The following is a 16,262-nucleotide window of genomic DNA, read 5'->3' on the forward strand; positions in this document are numbered from 1 at the left end:
AAGCAAAATATTTATTGTGTTTGTTCAGAGAAATAATTTAATTATATTTGAGTGGATCAAGTAAAGGAAGCAATATATAAAAAGTCATTAACCAAACTGAAAATTTCTCATAGCGCTATCTATATTATCCAGTAGCAAGGATATAACAATATGTCTAGAAGAAATGGCACGAGTGATACCTTGAAAGCCCCCATAAACTCATATCCATGCAAATATGAATCTTTTCAAAGGGATTATAAGATAGTAGAAATAGACACTATGAAACTTGACATGATGTATTTTAACTATGGTAGTAAACTTAAAACCAAGAAAAGAAGTGAGAAGATTTGCAAAGTTTACAAATTGGTTGGGTTCCATGCAGGGCCCGTGGGGCAGGGTCAGACCCATTTCAGGCCCAGGCACTCACTCAGACCACGGTCAGTGGCTCTGACTCCAAATTTGCTCAGTCTCATGCCTCCTGGGCTGCCGCAGACCCCAGCTCCAGTTACGGGGGTTCTTACCTTGTCCCTTGGGACCTCACTTCTGGTTCATTCCCCACCTTTGGAAACAGTTTCAGTTTTTATTTCCCTGTCTTCTGGGCCTGAAATGTAGCTTAGCTCTTAACCTCATTGCCTTTTGCCAGAACTTGCAGAACTTCCTTGGATCAGCACACTGCTGGTTACAGCTCCTTTGTCACAACTGGTTGTGGGTTTTCATCCCTCCATTGCTCTTAGCTGGGAACTTCTTCTGTTGCTGACCCTTATAGTCTATCTAAAATAGGATTCAGTCTCACTGGACTGGCTCAGACTACTTCCACCTGAGCCCAAATGTTTCTTCATTTACCGAGGGAGGAACAGCTCACTAATCTTGTATGTCAACACAGAAAGCCAAGGATCCTGCTTTTCCCTAAGCCATCAACTACCACACCTATTAATTTTAAAATCTTGGAAGAATCAGGTTTTTGTCTTGTTTTATTTAATACAAAAAAATCTAATTTATGTGTGGAAAGTTAAAATTTTTTCAGATATTGCCTATCTGACTTTAAATGAACAATAAAAGTCATTTTTACTTCAAGCTTAGTAACAGAAAAAAGAAGTCATATCAAAATGTTTTAAGATGCTGGTAGAGTACATGTGTGCTTTTCAAAGCTTTTAAATAACAGATGGTGATAATTTACTATGAAAAGACTTGACTTAACTGAGAAGGAAGGATTCTTTTGGAATGTCCATTATCGACTAGTTGTGCAAAGTATTGGGATTAGATTCCTTGCTCTGGGTGGGGAGTGTACCTACAATTATTATTGCTTTTATATTCTGTGGAATATACTTTGAGTTATCTCTCAGGAATTGCACATCTCACTGGTAACTCTTGTCATCGTTGATGATCTGAGGCTCCATCTTTCACCTCACCATGTGGTCATACAAATGGTACCGTGATGTATGAAACATAGAGGAGGTCAGCCGGCAGCTTAACGTCTGTGGTCCACCAGATCTCTGGATTCATGGAGAAGATCCATCCAAGTGAGGGCTCAGAAAATCATAAGCCGATTTGGCAGGGCATGTGTCCAAGAGATGCTTTAGAACGTTGTGACCAGCCATGGAGACAGAAAATAAAAGAAAAGCTGTCTCCATGGCATGCCCATGATGAGGACTTACAGGACAAGGCTGGCTGTTTCCTGCAGCCTCCACAAGAGTAAATGCTCTTTCCCATGATCAAATCCCTCCCCTTCACTGGACAAGGTGACAAAGGCCAAACCCCTGCTTATTAGTTCCCACCTGTCTGTTTCCACTAGTCACAGAGAGGTAGGGCTCCTTCCGGGGTGCTGAATCTTTGGGAATGTAGCTCTTCATCCTTTATCCATCCTGCATCCTTCCTTCAGAGGTTGGCCTACCTTTCCACACCCATAGCCTCTTACACTCCAGTCCTCATATGTCAAGGCCATCACCCACCTTCTCAACCTGGAAAACAGCTTGGTACCTTACTCAAATATTCGTTGAATGACCAATGAATGAATGAATGAAATGCTCCTCTCCACCTTTGCCCAGCTAATTCTTCCTTCACTCCCAGCATTCCTTGTACACCCATAACTCACATCTCACTTGTAGTTAGTTGTCCAATGTCTAGTTTTGCCAACTGCAATAAAAGCTTTGGCTTTTCTATCTTACTTGTCATTCTGTTTATAGGGCCTAGCATGGTGCAGGGCACATAGTAAGTTGTCCATACATATTGGTTGAATAAATAAATTATTTATTTATTTTCTTATATTTATTCTTGGGTTCCTTATCTTGAGGTCACAGAACCACTGCTGTCTAGGCAAAGTGATTTGTCAGGGCACCCAATACACAAATATGGCCACAAAGAAGTGTCCTCATTCAGGCTTTGTCCTGCTTACAGAAGTCAGATTTCTTGGCTCTGTGTTTCTCTGTCGAGGGTCCTGAGTTCAGCCCTCCTCTGTCTCATCTGTCTCCCCTGCTGGCAGGGAAGTCAGTCACTCTCTTCCCAGTTGTTTCATTTAGCTTGCTAATTCTACGCTCCTAAGCTCGAATCAGGTCGGCAAGGAAACAATTTCTGGAGGTATTTCTCTTTCCCTCTATTTTCCTGTTTCAGGGAGAATTTGCAACTCATTTCCTACTCAGGTAAGCATTTCCAGCTCTCTAGGACCCACATTACCACTAGTCTGGCTCTTCTTGTCTGCCTCTAGTTCTCTCGGAGCTCCCGCCCTTCTCCATAACCCATTTCCACTCTTGTCTCATGAAGCCCCTGTGCATTCCTTCTCTTGGGTGCCCTGAATTAGCTGAGCATTGCTGTTTTTCTCTATCCCTGGTTGCTTCATTCACAGCATGCTCATTCAGATTCCTGGTCAGCTCACAGATGCGACCACAGGCACACAGACACACTGCACATGACTCCTTGCCTTAGGTTACATATAAAATAAGAGCTTTACCCGTCTGCTGAATACTGGGTAAGCTTAGCAATTTGAAAGTGAGAACCGAGCATGGCTAGATACAGTTACATTAGAGGAGTTCATGTACATTATGAAGGAAGCAGTCTTGTTTCAGAGGAAAATCTGCAAGCTCTGAGGGCAGAGATTATACCTGTTTATTCACCGTGGTGTATTTAGTTCTGAATGGTGTTCGATATATAGGGGGACTCAAAAATATTTGCCAAGATGAAATGAAAATTTTCCAAGTCTTTTCATGCTCTGCAAGGAGAAAATTTTTTTGGAGAAGGCAAATGATTGAGCCTAATCCTCTGTGTTTTCGATAATATAAAAGAGCTATTTATTCATTACAAAATATAAACATGTGGAGCCAAACACAACCTTATGTCAACTCAGCGCTTAGTTTGTTATACGTACTGAATTGAATAGTGCTCACTAGAGAAGAGCCTTCTTAACTGATTTTGACTTCAGTGTTCTAAAAGCATTGATGACCCAGCTTATCCTCCTGCTGCGATCTTTTTTGCACCACTCTCTAACCAAAATTGATGCAAAGGCAGAATGTCTTGAGTTATTCTCAGTAATTACCTATTACTGAAGTTGCTCTGATCACTCTATTTCAATAACATGACCTGAAATAACAAAATGCTTACATGGGAGAAACATGGGTATGTAAGCTCCCTGCTTCCTCTTCAGACACACCTGCCAGTATCCGGGGAGCTTGGGGTCTACCTGATGGGAGTGACTGAGGGAACATCATAGCCTTTTTCATCACCTTCAATATCTTTCCTCAAAAAGGAGCATTTTTATTCATTAACATTATAATCAACGTGCAGCCCTGGTAACTTATTTTAAGTGATATATTGTATTTAAATTGCAGGAGAATCTCTAATAGCTTTTTGCTAGCAAAGAATCTTTTAGGATTCAAAATGCAAATTGGACCTGGAAAAGAAAAATTATTTTTAGACATATGGCACTTTAACTTAACAGTAACACAGTTTCAGGGCTTTCAATTATTAACAGAATATGTTTTGGGTTGTGAATTTTGGAGGAATCCCTATTGGAAAATTATTGACTGTCCTCTCTTTGCTGTGAGCCATTCATTTAAATGGGCTGTAAGATAAGGCTGAAGAATTTGGGGAGAGCCAAAAAAGGATTATTATTGTGGGTCCATTAGACTTGAGATTTCTGTGATTATCTCAACAAATTCTAAAATTCAAGGCCAAATGAGGTGAAAAGAATTCATGTAGCTATATTCATGTTATAGAGCAATTAAAACTTAATTGGGCATCAAACCCTTACCCCCCCAAAAAAAACTGGTTGCCATATAATTTAATTTGGAATCTCTTACCCTCTCTGTGTAGCTTCTGAAATTTCTTTAATGTTATTTGGATTTGGAAGAATGATACTGTATTAAAAACGTCAACTTAAAATTAGACCTATGTTCTACCTAAAGTCATATTGGTGATCTTGGACATGTAACCACTCTGTGCCTAGATTTCCTTAAAATAGAGGTAATATGTCTTACTGTGTGGAGCAATTAATAAGGAAAAAAAGTTTAAAGCCAGAGAGGCAATTTAATATCACAGAAGAACTCAGACTCTGGCCACCACTGCTTGAGGTCAAACCTTGGTCTTGTTGCTCAACAACCATCCTCAATTTCTACAGCTCTAGAATTGGGGACAAAAGTAGAGTTACCATATACAGTTTAATAAAAACAAATTTTAAAGAATTTAGAAACGTGCCTCTCGAGCAGTAAGTGCTCGGTGCCTAACACATGTCAACCACTGAATATTATTAGTAATAGTAGTAGTAGTATTACATGAGCATCTTTGGCTGAACCCAAAAAAAGATCCTATATTTTACACTCTATATGTGAACCTGATATTGAGTTTATCTGTAAATCTGATAGCAGATGGGTTCCAGGTTAAGCGTTTAGAAGTGTGTGCATGTGCATGTGTGTGTTTTTGTCTATACATTTAAGGTAAATTGGTCACATGCTTATATAAAATAGTTAGAAACTAATTATTGCTCAAGCTAAAACACAAAATAAAAGGTCTTCTTTTTTTTTTAAATTTTTTTTAAGTAATCTCTGCAACCAACATGGGGCTTGAATTCACAACCCTGAGATCAAGAGTTGCATGCTCTATCAATTGAGCCAGTCAGGTGCCGCAGTTGGTCTCCTTTCTTGAGAGTTGTTCTACGGAATAATTCCCTATGCTTCCCTCAGATCTATTTGTATAAATCCACAGACAGTTTCTGAACAAATGTATAGTGATGGCTTTTCTTGGTGCTGATCATTTAGACTAATGTAAGACTTGAACTTGGCTTAGCTGGAACTTAACTAGTGGTTGACAGGGAGTGGTTGATTAAATGATAAACTAACAGTCTAGATTACATTCAGCATGAGGTACTCCCCCCCTCCAACCCCAACCTTTCTTTAACCAAGGTATCACAAAAGCAATTTGGGGACAAGGATTTCATTTAAAAGTGAGGAGTGGACCGTGGAAGAATCCAGAATGTTTGTAACGAAAACCATTTGGTTTTTATTAGCATTAGTCTGTGTGCTTGCTAATTTTCAGTCATTTTCCCTTCAGGAATGGTCCCCTAGATTCTAGTTTCCACATTACTGCCTTTTGAATGGAGTCCTTTGTGACCCGTTGTGATTACATTGCATTTTCCTTGTGTTCTTTCAAAACGTTCTGACTTTGCCTTAATTTTGGCTGGGGGATGGTGGGAGGAGGGTAGCAGCAGGGGAATGAGGTCGACAATACTTTCTGAATGTTGTCAAAAAAGATTTTTAACTTGTCAAATTTGCCTAGTAACTAATATCAGGCTCAGTGTCTATTAATAAGACAAACACTTAAGACAGAAGGTTGGGTCAGAAATGGGTGTCCTAAGGTCTTTACAAGAGCATTTGTTCCTGGGTACCCCAACGTTTCTCTGACCTCTTCTAGACACTTCCAGAACAGTCATAAGCCAGGTTGATTATAGTGATTTTAAGGAAATGAAATGAAAATGTGTGGCTTGGAGTCAAAAAGCCAAGGGCTTGGGCTGATTTGGAGAGAACAAGCTGAAAACAGTTTTGCTCATATACCATTCCCTAAACCTTAGCTCCATGCAGAGTAAGAGGGTCAGAAAAGAAATTTTTTCATACAATCAGATGTGTGGCACTTATATTGTAAATAGATGCCTAACCTATTTAAAATGTTTGACACTAACATATAATTGTAATAATTGAGGATGAAATTTTTTGAATCCATTCCCCCTTAATATTGTTGCCCGTTTTGTACATTTCCTGGATAGTTCAAAAGCCTCAAAGGAATGAAGGAAAAAGTATAGTCAATTCTAATTATTTGCGAATTCCCTATGTGCTAACTCACCTACTGGCTAAAATTTATTTGTAACCCCAGAATCAATACTTGTGGTGCTCTTAGATCATTTGCAGACCTGAGCAGATTGGTGAAAGATGTGAGTCGCCCTCCACTTGTGTCCCCAGCTGAGGTCCAACAAGGACTGTAAGCAAGGGTCCTTCTCTTGGTCTATTTAATGCCGTATTTTTCATATTTTTTGTGCTTTTTATTGGTTATTTCCTGGTTTAAAATGGCTCCCAGACATAGTGCTGAAGGGCTGTTAGTGTTTCTAAGCACCAGAAAGCTGTGTTGTGCCTTACAAAGAAAAAAACCTGTTAGTAAGCTTTGTTCCATCATGAGTTATAGCATTATTGGCCGTGAGTTCAGTATTAATGAGTCAATGATATATATTAAATAAAATGTCTTTCAATTAAATAAAAACGCACATAAAACAAGATTATGTATTGATCAGTTGATGAAAATGCTGTGTAATCAGAGGCTCATAAGAACCTAACCCTGTATTTTCCCAAGGGTCGATGACTCTACTTGCTAATTCAGTGTTAGTTGTGACTTTACAACAAACTCCATCAAATAAAAAGAGTTGACCATATTCATAATTCCCATGAATTCATTCTCATGGAAAAGCATCAGTGATCTACTAAGTAGGAACCAACTTTAAATAAGGTTAAGTCCACAATAAAGTGCCACAACACAAAGCTTTATGTTATCCAGTTTATTTATTTGCTGCTTGTGGCAATCATATTTATTTCCGATTTCCCTTATTTTACTGACAGTTTCCCCAGGAGCACTTGACACATGCAGAAATTTCTTTAAACACACACACACAAGACCAGAAAACTAGCCTCTAGGGAATGTACATGTATAAACATTGAAATATTTCTTGTGCATAGTGCCAAAAATCCTGTTTTCAGCTAGCAAACTATTGATGTTGTTGGAAAGCAGGGTATAGGGGCACCTGGGTGGCTCAGTCAGTTAAATGTCTGCCTTCAGCTCAGGTCGTGATCCTGGGGTCCTGGGATCTAGCCCCACATTGGGTTCCCTGTTCAGTGGGGGAGCCTGCTTCTCCGTCTCCCTCTGCCCCTTCCTGCCGCTCCCCCCACTTGTGTGTGAACGGGCGCGCTCTCTCTCTCTCTTAAATAAATAAATAAATAAATAAATAAATAAATAAATAAATAAATAAAATAAAATAAAATTATAAAAAGCAGGGTATACAGGTAGGAAAGGGGGATCATGTGGCATGGGAGCCATTGGCATTCAAAGACAGACCAAGGATCTCCCCTTCTTGAGCTGACAGGCAGAGGAATTCTAGTGTAACTGGCGTTTCATCATGTCTAATTATGTCTGGCCACTGGTGGAGTGGTTGTGCCTCAGGTCTGTCCCCTGAGTGGCCCAGAAGCCTCCTGAGATTAGAGAGAGCTCATCGTAGAGGAATAGAAAGTCAAGCTCAACAAAAATGTCCCTTGAACAAAGCCTTGCCCATCAGAGAAGAGAAATAGTTCTGAATGGAGTGCAGGTTTTATTATTATAGTCTCCCCCAAACCAGGCCTATTTGTCCTTGTGGTTCTTGGGAGAGGGAGGCATGGAGGTAAAATGTAAGTCAGCTATTTACCTGGAGGCACTAGGAGTCTCTTTGGGACTCCTCTAGGACAATGACAGATGACAGAAAGGCAGTTTCACACAGTTCCTACACCAGGAGCTGGGTCATGGGTGGGGTCTGGGGTGAGAGGTTGTGGAGGCCAAAGGCAATAGAATAGAGTGGAGGCCTGCAGGGTGGGGAGTGGGCTTGTAGACAGGAGACACATGTGTGGCTTCCTGCAATACTGTGCCAGAGATTTATAAGGGACTGAAATGCAGTTAGAAATATAGGTTGTCATGATGGGAGCCCATTGACACAGACTGGAAAAGCAAGAAGAAATATGCCTGATTCATCTAAGTATGAGTATGGTATTGGATTCTCTTGTCCTCATTTTCCATGTTTCTCTGTTCTCTAATCTGATGGTTTTCCCCCGGCTGCTTATTAGAACCACTAGGGAAGCCTTAAAAAAATGCCTGGACCATCTCGAAGATTCTGCTTTAATTGATCGGGGTGAATTCTGGGTGTCTGGATGCTTAAAAGGCTTCTAAGGTAATTCACATGGTTAACCAGGGTTGAAAAGTACTGCTCTGAAACATATCCCTGAGAATTTTCACTCTCCAGAACCCAGTGGATTATATCCAAAGATTGATTAGGCAGGAATCCTGCTACATGCCCACTTCAAGAAGGTGCACTTCTGGATGTGCCTTTGAGTACAAATCGGCTCCATTGCCACTCACCTCCCTGCTTGCCCTGCTGTGAAGAATTCATCTGTTGTTGTTTTAACCTCTTCCTTCTTCCTGGATACTACAGACCTTCCAAGTCCTGATGCTTTCTCGAGACTACCTTTGACCCAGGGCTAGTTGCTGGTGATAAGGTTGACATTAGGGAAGGAGGGCAGCAGCGCTTACATAGTGCCAGGCGGGGGAGGAAGTAGAGGGCAAGGGGAAAATAAAGGCAGCTGAGAAGGAGTGGAAAAGAAGAGAGAATGCAGATCACTGCTTCTCACACAGCCCCATCTGGTCTACCCAAAATATGGAGGGAAGAGGGTGGTGAACTTGGAGCCCCCATGGGAGCCTAAGTGCAAGGCCTGGGGCTCCATCATTTACTAGCTGCTTGATCTTGGGGAAATTACCTAATCTTGTACAATTGAAAAGTGGTGAAGCTCAGGGATTCAAAACAGGTCTGCCTGATTTAAGGAACCCAAACATTTTCCCAGCTTATACAGCACCTTCTAATCCATACCCACACAATGGACCCTTGGTAATGAATACAGTAATTAATAACTTCCCAGATGGTAGTTGAGCTTGTTTTAAAATTCCTATAGTCAAGGAATTTGGGAGAATGTTACAAGAAGATTAGTTAGGGAAAAAATTGTGTGTCATAGATTATCAGCCTAGAACATTTGGAATTGTCATTCATAAGAAATAAGCTCATTATTAATAGAAGATTATTTTTCTTGTCTTTATGTGACTATTTTCTTAAATTAAAAATGCTTTTTCTTTCTTATTGCAAAAGCAATGCATGTTCATCTAATACAAATTGGAAAATAAAGATAAGCAACTAATACAAAATTAAACACACTCATAATCCACCAACCTAGATATAACTGCTGTAAATGTCTTTTAGACTTTCTGTGCTTTTATATAGATTTTTAAAAAGTGTAAGTACTGTTTCTTTCACTTCACAAATATCTGGTCAGCAACATTCTGTGTCAATACGTTTGCCTTTCCTACATCATTTTTTATGTCTGCTGATGAAGGTGAATACTTTTATTTGCTTTTAAACCACACTTGTTTACTCAGAAGTCAGAAACACACAGATAAGGAAACATCTGAAGAGCCCAGGTGTGGCTCTGTGGAGAGGTTGAGTAATTCAAAACAAAGTGCAAAATATAAAAACAATTACAACCAGTTTGACAGTTGTGTGTCTGTTTCCTACAGCCCTCCTACCCACAGGTTTACCGCTGACTTCAAAGAAAAGTCAGCACAGAGGAGGTCCGGAGGATAAGGTGCAAACCGAGAATCAAACCCACGATAAGAGATTAAAGGAAGCTTGATCAAAGACCCGGCATAAAAGTGCTAGCTCATGACTTGCCTTGGCCCACGGCCCCAAAATATTCACCAGAACAGAGAGCACTCTTTGAAGTAATTGGAAGCGCCCATGCTCAGATGAGCTCTCTGGTCAAAGGGAAGTTTTAAAAAGTGGCACAGGAAGGAGTTGGCAAAGTTGCCTCTTCCTATCTCTGGCCTGCACAGCCCTCACAAATTGTTTGAACACTGCTTCTTTGGTTTGTTTTCCAGATAGAAGTCGTTTAACTGGGTGTCAAGTACGAATTCAACCTGATCGGGGAAAGATCACTTGTTTCCTTTGTGGGAGATGTGAGAAGTGTAGAGGCATTTCACATGGCAGCGGACTTGTGCTCACAAGCATGGAGCTGCTCCACTGCTCCTCCTTTTTCTTCAAGGTGTTTAAAAGAGCATGAGATATTTCCAAACTGGCAGTAAGACTTGCTCATTAGTGTCCTTGTTCATTCTACTCACTCATTACTCGTTCACTGCTCTCCCCTCCTTGGAGTTTATTGCTCCTTGTGGTGTTAGGACATAAACCATCCATTTCCCCAGGGAGGGGAAGAAAATGGAAGTGCTCCGAAAATGGCAGTTGCCTCTACAACATTCAGTTTAAATACTTAAAAGTATTTTAAAAGACAAGAGTTACATAAAATTGCTAAAAATGTATGCTTAGAACATCTTTGGTTAGCACTTCTTTCAGGCTCCAATTTTCTGGTTTTTCACTTTTTATATGATAATTCTCCAAGTGTTGAGGGTCTTTATTTTCACTTCCCCTGTCATCATCTCTTCATTTCCTTTGACGTTTAAGGGAATTACTTTTTCTACCTTTTTGAAATCAATTTCCTCATCTCTACCTGATGTTTCAAGTTAGAGTTTTTACTGACAAATCTTGATTGAGTGCAACATGAGGCTCTGTAAGAGACCTGGAAAGCGCATTCCCTTCTTTACTGGAACCACACAGTCTAGGTGAGGAGATCATGGTTTTTCCAACAACAACAAAAATGAATACGATGGCAGCTGATACGGATTTTGTGAGGATAGTCCTTAAAGAAGGAGGATTTGAACTGAGCCTTGGAAATGCCTGAAATCTCTAAACATGAAAAAATTAAAAAGGATATTTTAACAGGGGCTGATGCACCATGGTCAAAGTTACAAAAGCAGAAAACTATAGGCATTCACAGCAGAAACTGAGCACAGTCATTTAAACTGGGGCCAACGGCACATGTGAGGAAGTGGGGAGAGAGAAGTTCACGGGATAAAATCAGAGTGAGAATATGCTGTGGGATCTGGATTTTCTTCTTTTTTTTAAATTTCTCCTAGAGTCATTTATTCCATCCATGATTTTATTTGTTTTCTTTTTATTCATGTATAATTAACATGCAGTGTTATATTAGTGTCAGGTGTGGATTTTATTATTATATTTGTATTATTTATATATTTTTCTGGATTTTATTATAAATGCAGACGGAGCATATTGAAAACCTCAGAGTGGAAATGGCATGCGAAAATGTTATGGCAATAATCGGGCTGGCACACAGGATGGATTGGAGTAGGGAGAGGCCTGGGGCCATAACCTGGGCAAAAGGGCCTAGATAGAGCCTAAGAGAAGGAGGGCCCAAAACAGAGCAGAAACAGTGGGCATTGCAAGGATGGGATGGACTGGAGGCCATGAGATGAGAACTGGTCTGACCTGCAGGAGCAGAGGAGGGGGTGTGTGGGAGGAGAGAGTAGGACTCACAGATGACTCAGTGCGGTGGTCACACATAACCATTTGTGCATATGCCTTTTATGAGGTGCTAGATGATGGGAATACAAAGAGGCTAAGTTCATCAACAGAATGGTCAGGAAGACACCGTAGGTGTCCTCAATCAGAAACCTCATCTGAGCATTCAAGACTGAGTGAGGCCATGAGCTCTCAGGAGTTCAGAGAAAGAAAGAGTCCCTGAAGTGTGGAGTCATGGGAACTTCAGGGAAAAGATGGGACATATGCTGAACAATGAATAGTGGGTAGCATTTGGGAAGAAAGGGAAGAGAAGTTAGAAGGGTGGGGTGAGGGAGAGAGAGGAAATAGTACCGGGTAGAGAAACACAGGAGTGTTTGTGGCAAATGGAGCAAGCCTATCTGGTTGGAGCAGAGAGTTTGTATAAAAACACAGAGGCGGGATATAAAGAGAAAAGGCAGAGGGAGACTTTTGACTAGTCTCGGAAAGATTTAGAGGCCAACTTAAAGAGTTTTGTAATTTAACCTGGGCAGTGTCAAGCCACTGACATTTTCCAGTGAAAGAGTGACTAGCAAAAGTGTATCTGGGGAAGTTTCATCTGTGAAAGATGTGTGGGATATATCCAAGGAGGGAGAGGGTGCTAGCATGATGAGTAGATGGGGGACTGCTAGTTAAAAGGGAGTGAGAATAAAAACTGATCAAGGCAAGAGTACAGAAAAGAGGCAAAAGAGTTACCAAGAAGCCTAAAGGGCAGGGGGAAATACAGAGTTTTACCCAAGGCTCAAACCTGGGAGGCCGTGATACGGGCCGTGCTCTACACCATTGTGCACAAGCCCAAAGAGGACTGGTCTGGAGATGATCCGTAGTTAAGCGTCAGAGACATGGAGCTTGAGGGGGCAGCCAAGCAAACACACCCAGAAGGTGATGAGAAGCGGGGACTTGACGTTCAGCTGGAATATAGACTGAACCATCATTCCCAGTTGAAAAAGTCCGCACACCTTAGCAATTGTTTGAAGTTTTTAATTAATGAATTAATTTTTTCAGAAAGCAAAGTATTTTCAAAAGCTTGTTTGAGAACTTACCCTCTCGCGATACAGCTGCATTCTCAATTGCTCTTTTGTTTTCACTGCAGAACAGTTCAACTTGTAGGAGAAGGAACGTGGGGAGGTCAGTGGGAAGGTTTTCTAACTATTCCAGGTGTTAGAAACTGTGGGCGTTGGGCCTCCTGGACGTAATATCCTCCTCAGGCAGTAATTCCTATTTTATGCATCCTTCTATCAACTGCGGTACCTAGCACAGTGTTTTGCACACTGTAAATACTCCCTGTTGGCTCATTTGCATTTTCATCGTGGTTCTCAAAGATAAAAGAGTGGACATAAGAAAAGCTAACAAGCTTACAGCCAATTTTATAATGACAGACTCTACAAAAACAAATGCAAATCAGATGTCCAATTTGAATTGCAAAAATATTGTAAGCAAGGTCCAAGAAGTAATAACGGCAGCTTCAGATCTTTACTAAAATGATAAAATCCATGAACAGTCCCACAGGGGCACCTGGCTGGCTCAGTCGGTGGAGCTGTCGACTCTTTGATCTCGGGGTTGTGAGTTCAAGCCACACGTTGGGTGTAAGGATTACTTAAAAACAAACAAAAAACAAAAAACAATCCCACATCCCTTGGAGTCTCAGAGACATTCAAAAGTCACAGCACCTTGAAGAGTAAAGTCAGCAGCTGAAGTTATTAGAGTAAAGAGACACCTTATGTCAGCCCCAGGCTCAGGCTGGCTAAGGCAGACTGGTATTCTTTTTTTCATCTGAGATAGGAACTAGCAAGAACTTCGGTTATTTGGAGGTGGGGGTGAGATGTAGGATGGGAGGACCAAGACCTCTCAGAAATACACCAAACCAACTATAATAAAGGAGAGGAGGACTATACATAGATAGTCATCATTCCTCTTCAATTGACAGTAACGGAAGAAAGAAAAAGGAGTCTCAGTCCAGTTGACTTGATCATAAAAGAGAAACAACAAGGCTCTTGTTCCCCCTTCCAAACTACTTAAGAAATACACCCTTCGTTTTATTTCGTTCTTTCTCTGGTCTTTCAGCCGCTCGACTGATCCAGAACATGGATGCTACTGCTGAGCCTTGTACAGACTTTTTTAAATATGCCTGTGGAGGCTGGTTGAAACGCAACGTCATTCCTGAGACCAGCTCCCGTTACAGTAACTTTGACATTTTAAGAGATGAACTAGAAGTCATTTTGAAAGGTTAGTGGAGTTTGTGTCTATGCATCAAAGATTTCTCTCTTAATATATCCATTTTTTAAAGATACAACTCTTAGCCATTATGGAGAATGTCACAGAAGATTAAAGTCGATAATCCCTCCAAGTTTTGTGGCTCACCACTAAGTCACTCTGAGGGTGGTAACACTGAAATGGATATGTTGGCATCTCAGCATTCCTGCTTTCATGTGTGGGTACACGTACGATAAAGCTCTGTTATTCCTACAGATGGCATCTTTATGCCATTTCACATAAGAAGAAATTAATTGATTGCCACTAAACACTACCTCCATTGTTTTTCCACTCTGGTCCTGGGTCGAAGTCAGTATTGAGTCGTTATTGTGTTGAAGATGTTACTGACATTTGCATCCCAGAGCAGGTATATTTATTCTAACCCATCTAAGACATTCTCCTTGGGAAGCTGAGGAAGTCTTGTCTAGTCTTCTGCTATCCTCCATCTTCTGTTCCCCTCTTCTAGAAGTTACTTTGTAGAAACACAATTTTTGCTATTTTCAAACTCCAAACAAGTAGAATAATTCAGTCAGTTTATTTGGAGCATGAATAGTACAATCACACAAAGATAATTATTTCCAGCCATAGATAGAAGACTATCATATTAAATTCCATATTCCTCTGCATTATTATTTCTTTTTAATTTCAATTTCAAAAACAGTAACTTATGTATGGCAGAGCAGTACACCTCACTGTTCACAAAAAAGATAATCTCGTCGAAAAGACTTTCATCTAACTTGGCTAATGAAATCAACTCCCAGTTCTGCACTAGGAATAAGATAAGGGGTTTAGCTTTTCCTATAGAGTTTAGAATGAGAACGGAGTGAACCTACATACACAAAAACAAGCTTTTTTTCTGAACCCACATTGCAAATGTTAATTACAGCTGCAAAAGAGCAATTTTATTGATGTGTTTTATTAAATGCTCTATTTCAGATGTTCTTCAAGAACCCAAAACCGAAGATATAGTAGCAGTGCAGAAAGCAAAAACATTGTACAGATCTTGTATAAATGAATGTAAGTGCTCTCCATTTTATCTCATTAACAGTGTGCCCAAATATGCAAAGACTTCATAATGAATTTATTTTCATTGTTTTCAAAAGCTGCCATTGATAGCAGAGGCGGAAAACCTCTACTCAGTCTGTTACCAAATATATCCGATTGGCCAGTAGCAACAGAAAACTGGGAGCGAACATATGGTAAGGCAATTTTTTATTCTTTTTTAAAAAATAATTTCCACGTAAAATCTGTGTTATTATAGTATCATATTAATGCACTAAACCTTCTAAAAGTATACTTCACCTTTCGTTGCTTTAGGTACTTCTTGGACGGCTGAGAAATCTATTGCACAACTGAATTCTAAATATGGGAAAAAGGTCATTCTTAATTTTTTTGTTGGCACTGATGATAAGAACTCTATGAACCATATAATTCATGTAAGTTTGTGTGGCTGACAGTCAAAGTTATCTTTAAATTGTGATAAAATGTCTACATACATTGTTATTGATATTTAGAAATAATGCATATTCTCATTTGAATTGCATGAGCAAGATAGTAATAAATTTGTGCTCTGTCCCCAATACCTGGATTTCCAATTTTGGAAGTATTTTCTTAATGCTGTGTTTTAGACATTCATCTCTCCCTTCTGCTACCGTTGGTCTAGATACTGCTTTCTTCATAAAATAAAGAAATGAAAGGGCCTCCTATTTAGAAAAAGCGCCCGATTTCTCTGTGTTCATGAAAAGAGCATGGTTTGGTTTACATAAGTAATGCAAGTCTAGAAACCAAAATTTCTAATTGCTTCCAAAAAGAACATAGAAAAGGGTTTTTGAATACAATTTTGGTTGTTACTAAAGAATATCTGAACTTTTTTTTTTGGTGAAAGTAAATAAAATATTCTTTTAAAATGGATTTATTAGATTTTTTTTCTCATGTAAGCCATTCATTTAGGTTTACTTAAGGTGCCACCTAAGATGAGATTAATACTTAATGAGTATGTTTGGAATGGACTAAAACATTTACAGAACTTTTATTTGGTTTCCTGTAAAAGAGAGTACCCCAAAAGCTGCAAGTCACAGATTCATATTTATGTCACTATTGCATAAATCTTTATGGCCATTTTTATCAAATCATAAAAGAAATTGAACCCAGCTCTTTTCTACAGTGGACCCCTTTCTCCTTCCAGAATTCACTCCTTTGGCTCTTAAGTGCCAGCATCCCCCATGATCACCATGGAGAGATTTCCTAGGGGGAATTGGAAGGTTGGAAAGGGGCTGAACCCTACCTGTGGTGACACCTTCTGGCTTTTCGTATT

General features: G+C 40.0%; 1 protein-coding gene across 4 annotated transcripts in view; it reads left to right on the forward strand.

Annotated features, from left to right (window-relative positions):
• MME (membrane metalloendopeptidase) overlaps window positions 1-16,262 on the forward strand; it is a 99,201-nt gene that overhangs the window by 19,950 nt on the left and 62,989 nt on the right. For all 4 annotated transcript variants that reach the window (XM_081828182.1, XM_081828200.1, XM_081828206.1 and 1 more), the window contains exons 4-7: window positions 13,760-13,921; window positions 14,885-14,965; window positions 15,052-15,147; window positions 15,266-15,384. In XM_081828182.1, coding sequence (XP_081684308.1) covers window positions 13,760-13,921; window positions 14,885-14,965; window positions 15,052-15,147; window positions 15,266-15,384 — 458 coding nt within the window. The remainder of the gene's footprint in view (window positions 1-13,759; window positions 13,922-14,884; window positions 14,966-15,051; window positions 15,148-15,265; window positions 15,385-16,262) is intronic.

Source organism: Leptonychotes weddellii, chromosome 1, assembly GCF_054177405.1.
Source record: "Leptonychotes weddellii isolate Sample4059 chromosome 1, ASM5417740v2, whole genome shotgun sequence".
Lineage (NCBI taxonomy): Eukaryota > Metazoa > Chordata > Mammalia > Carnivora > Phocidae > Leptonychotes > Leptonychotes weddellii.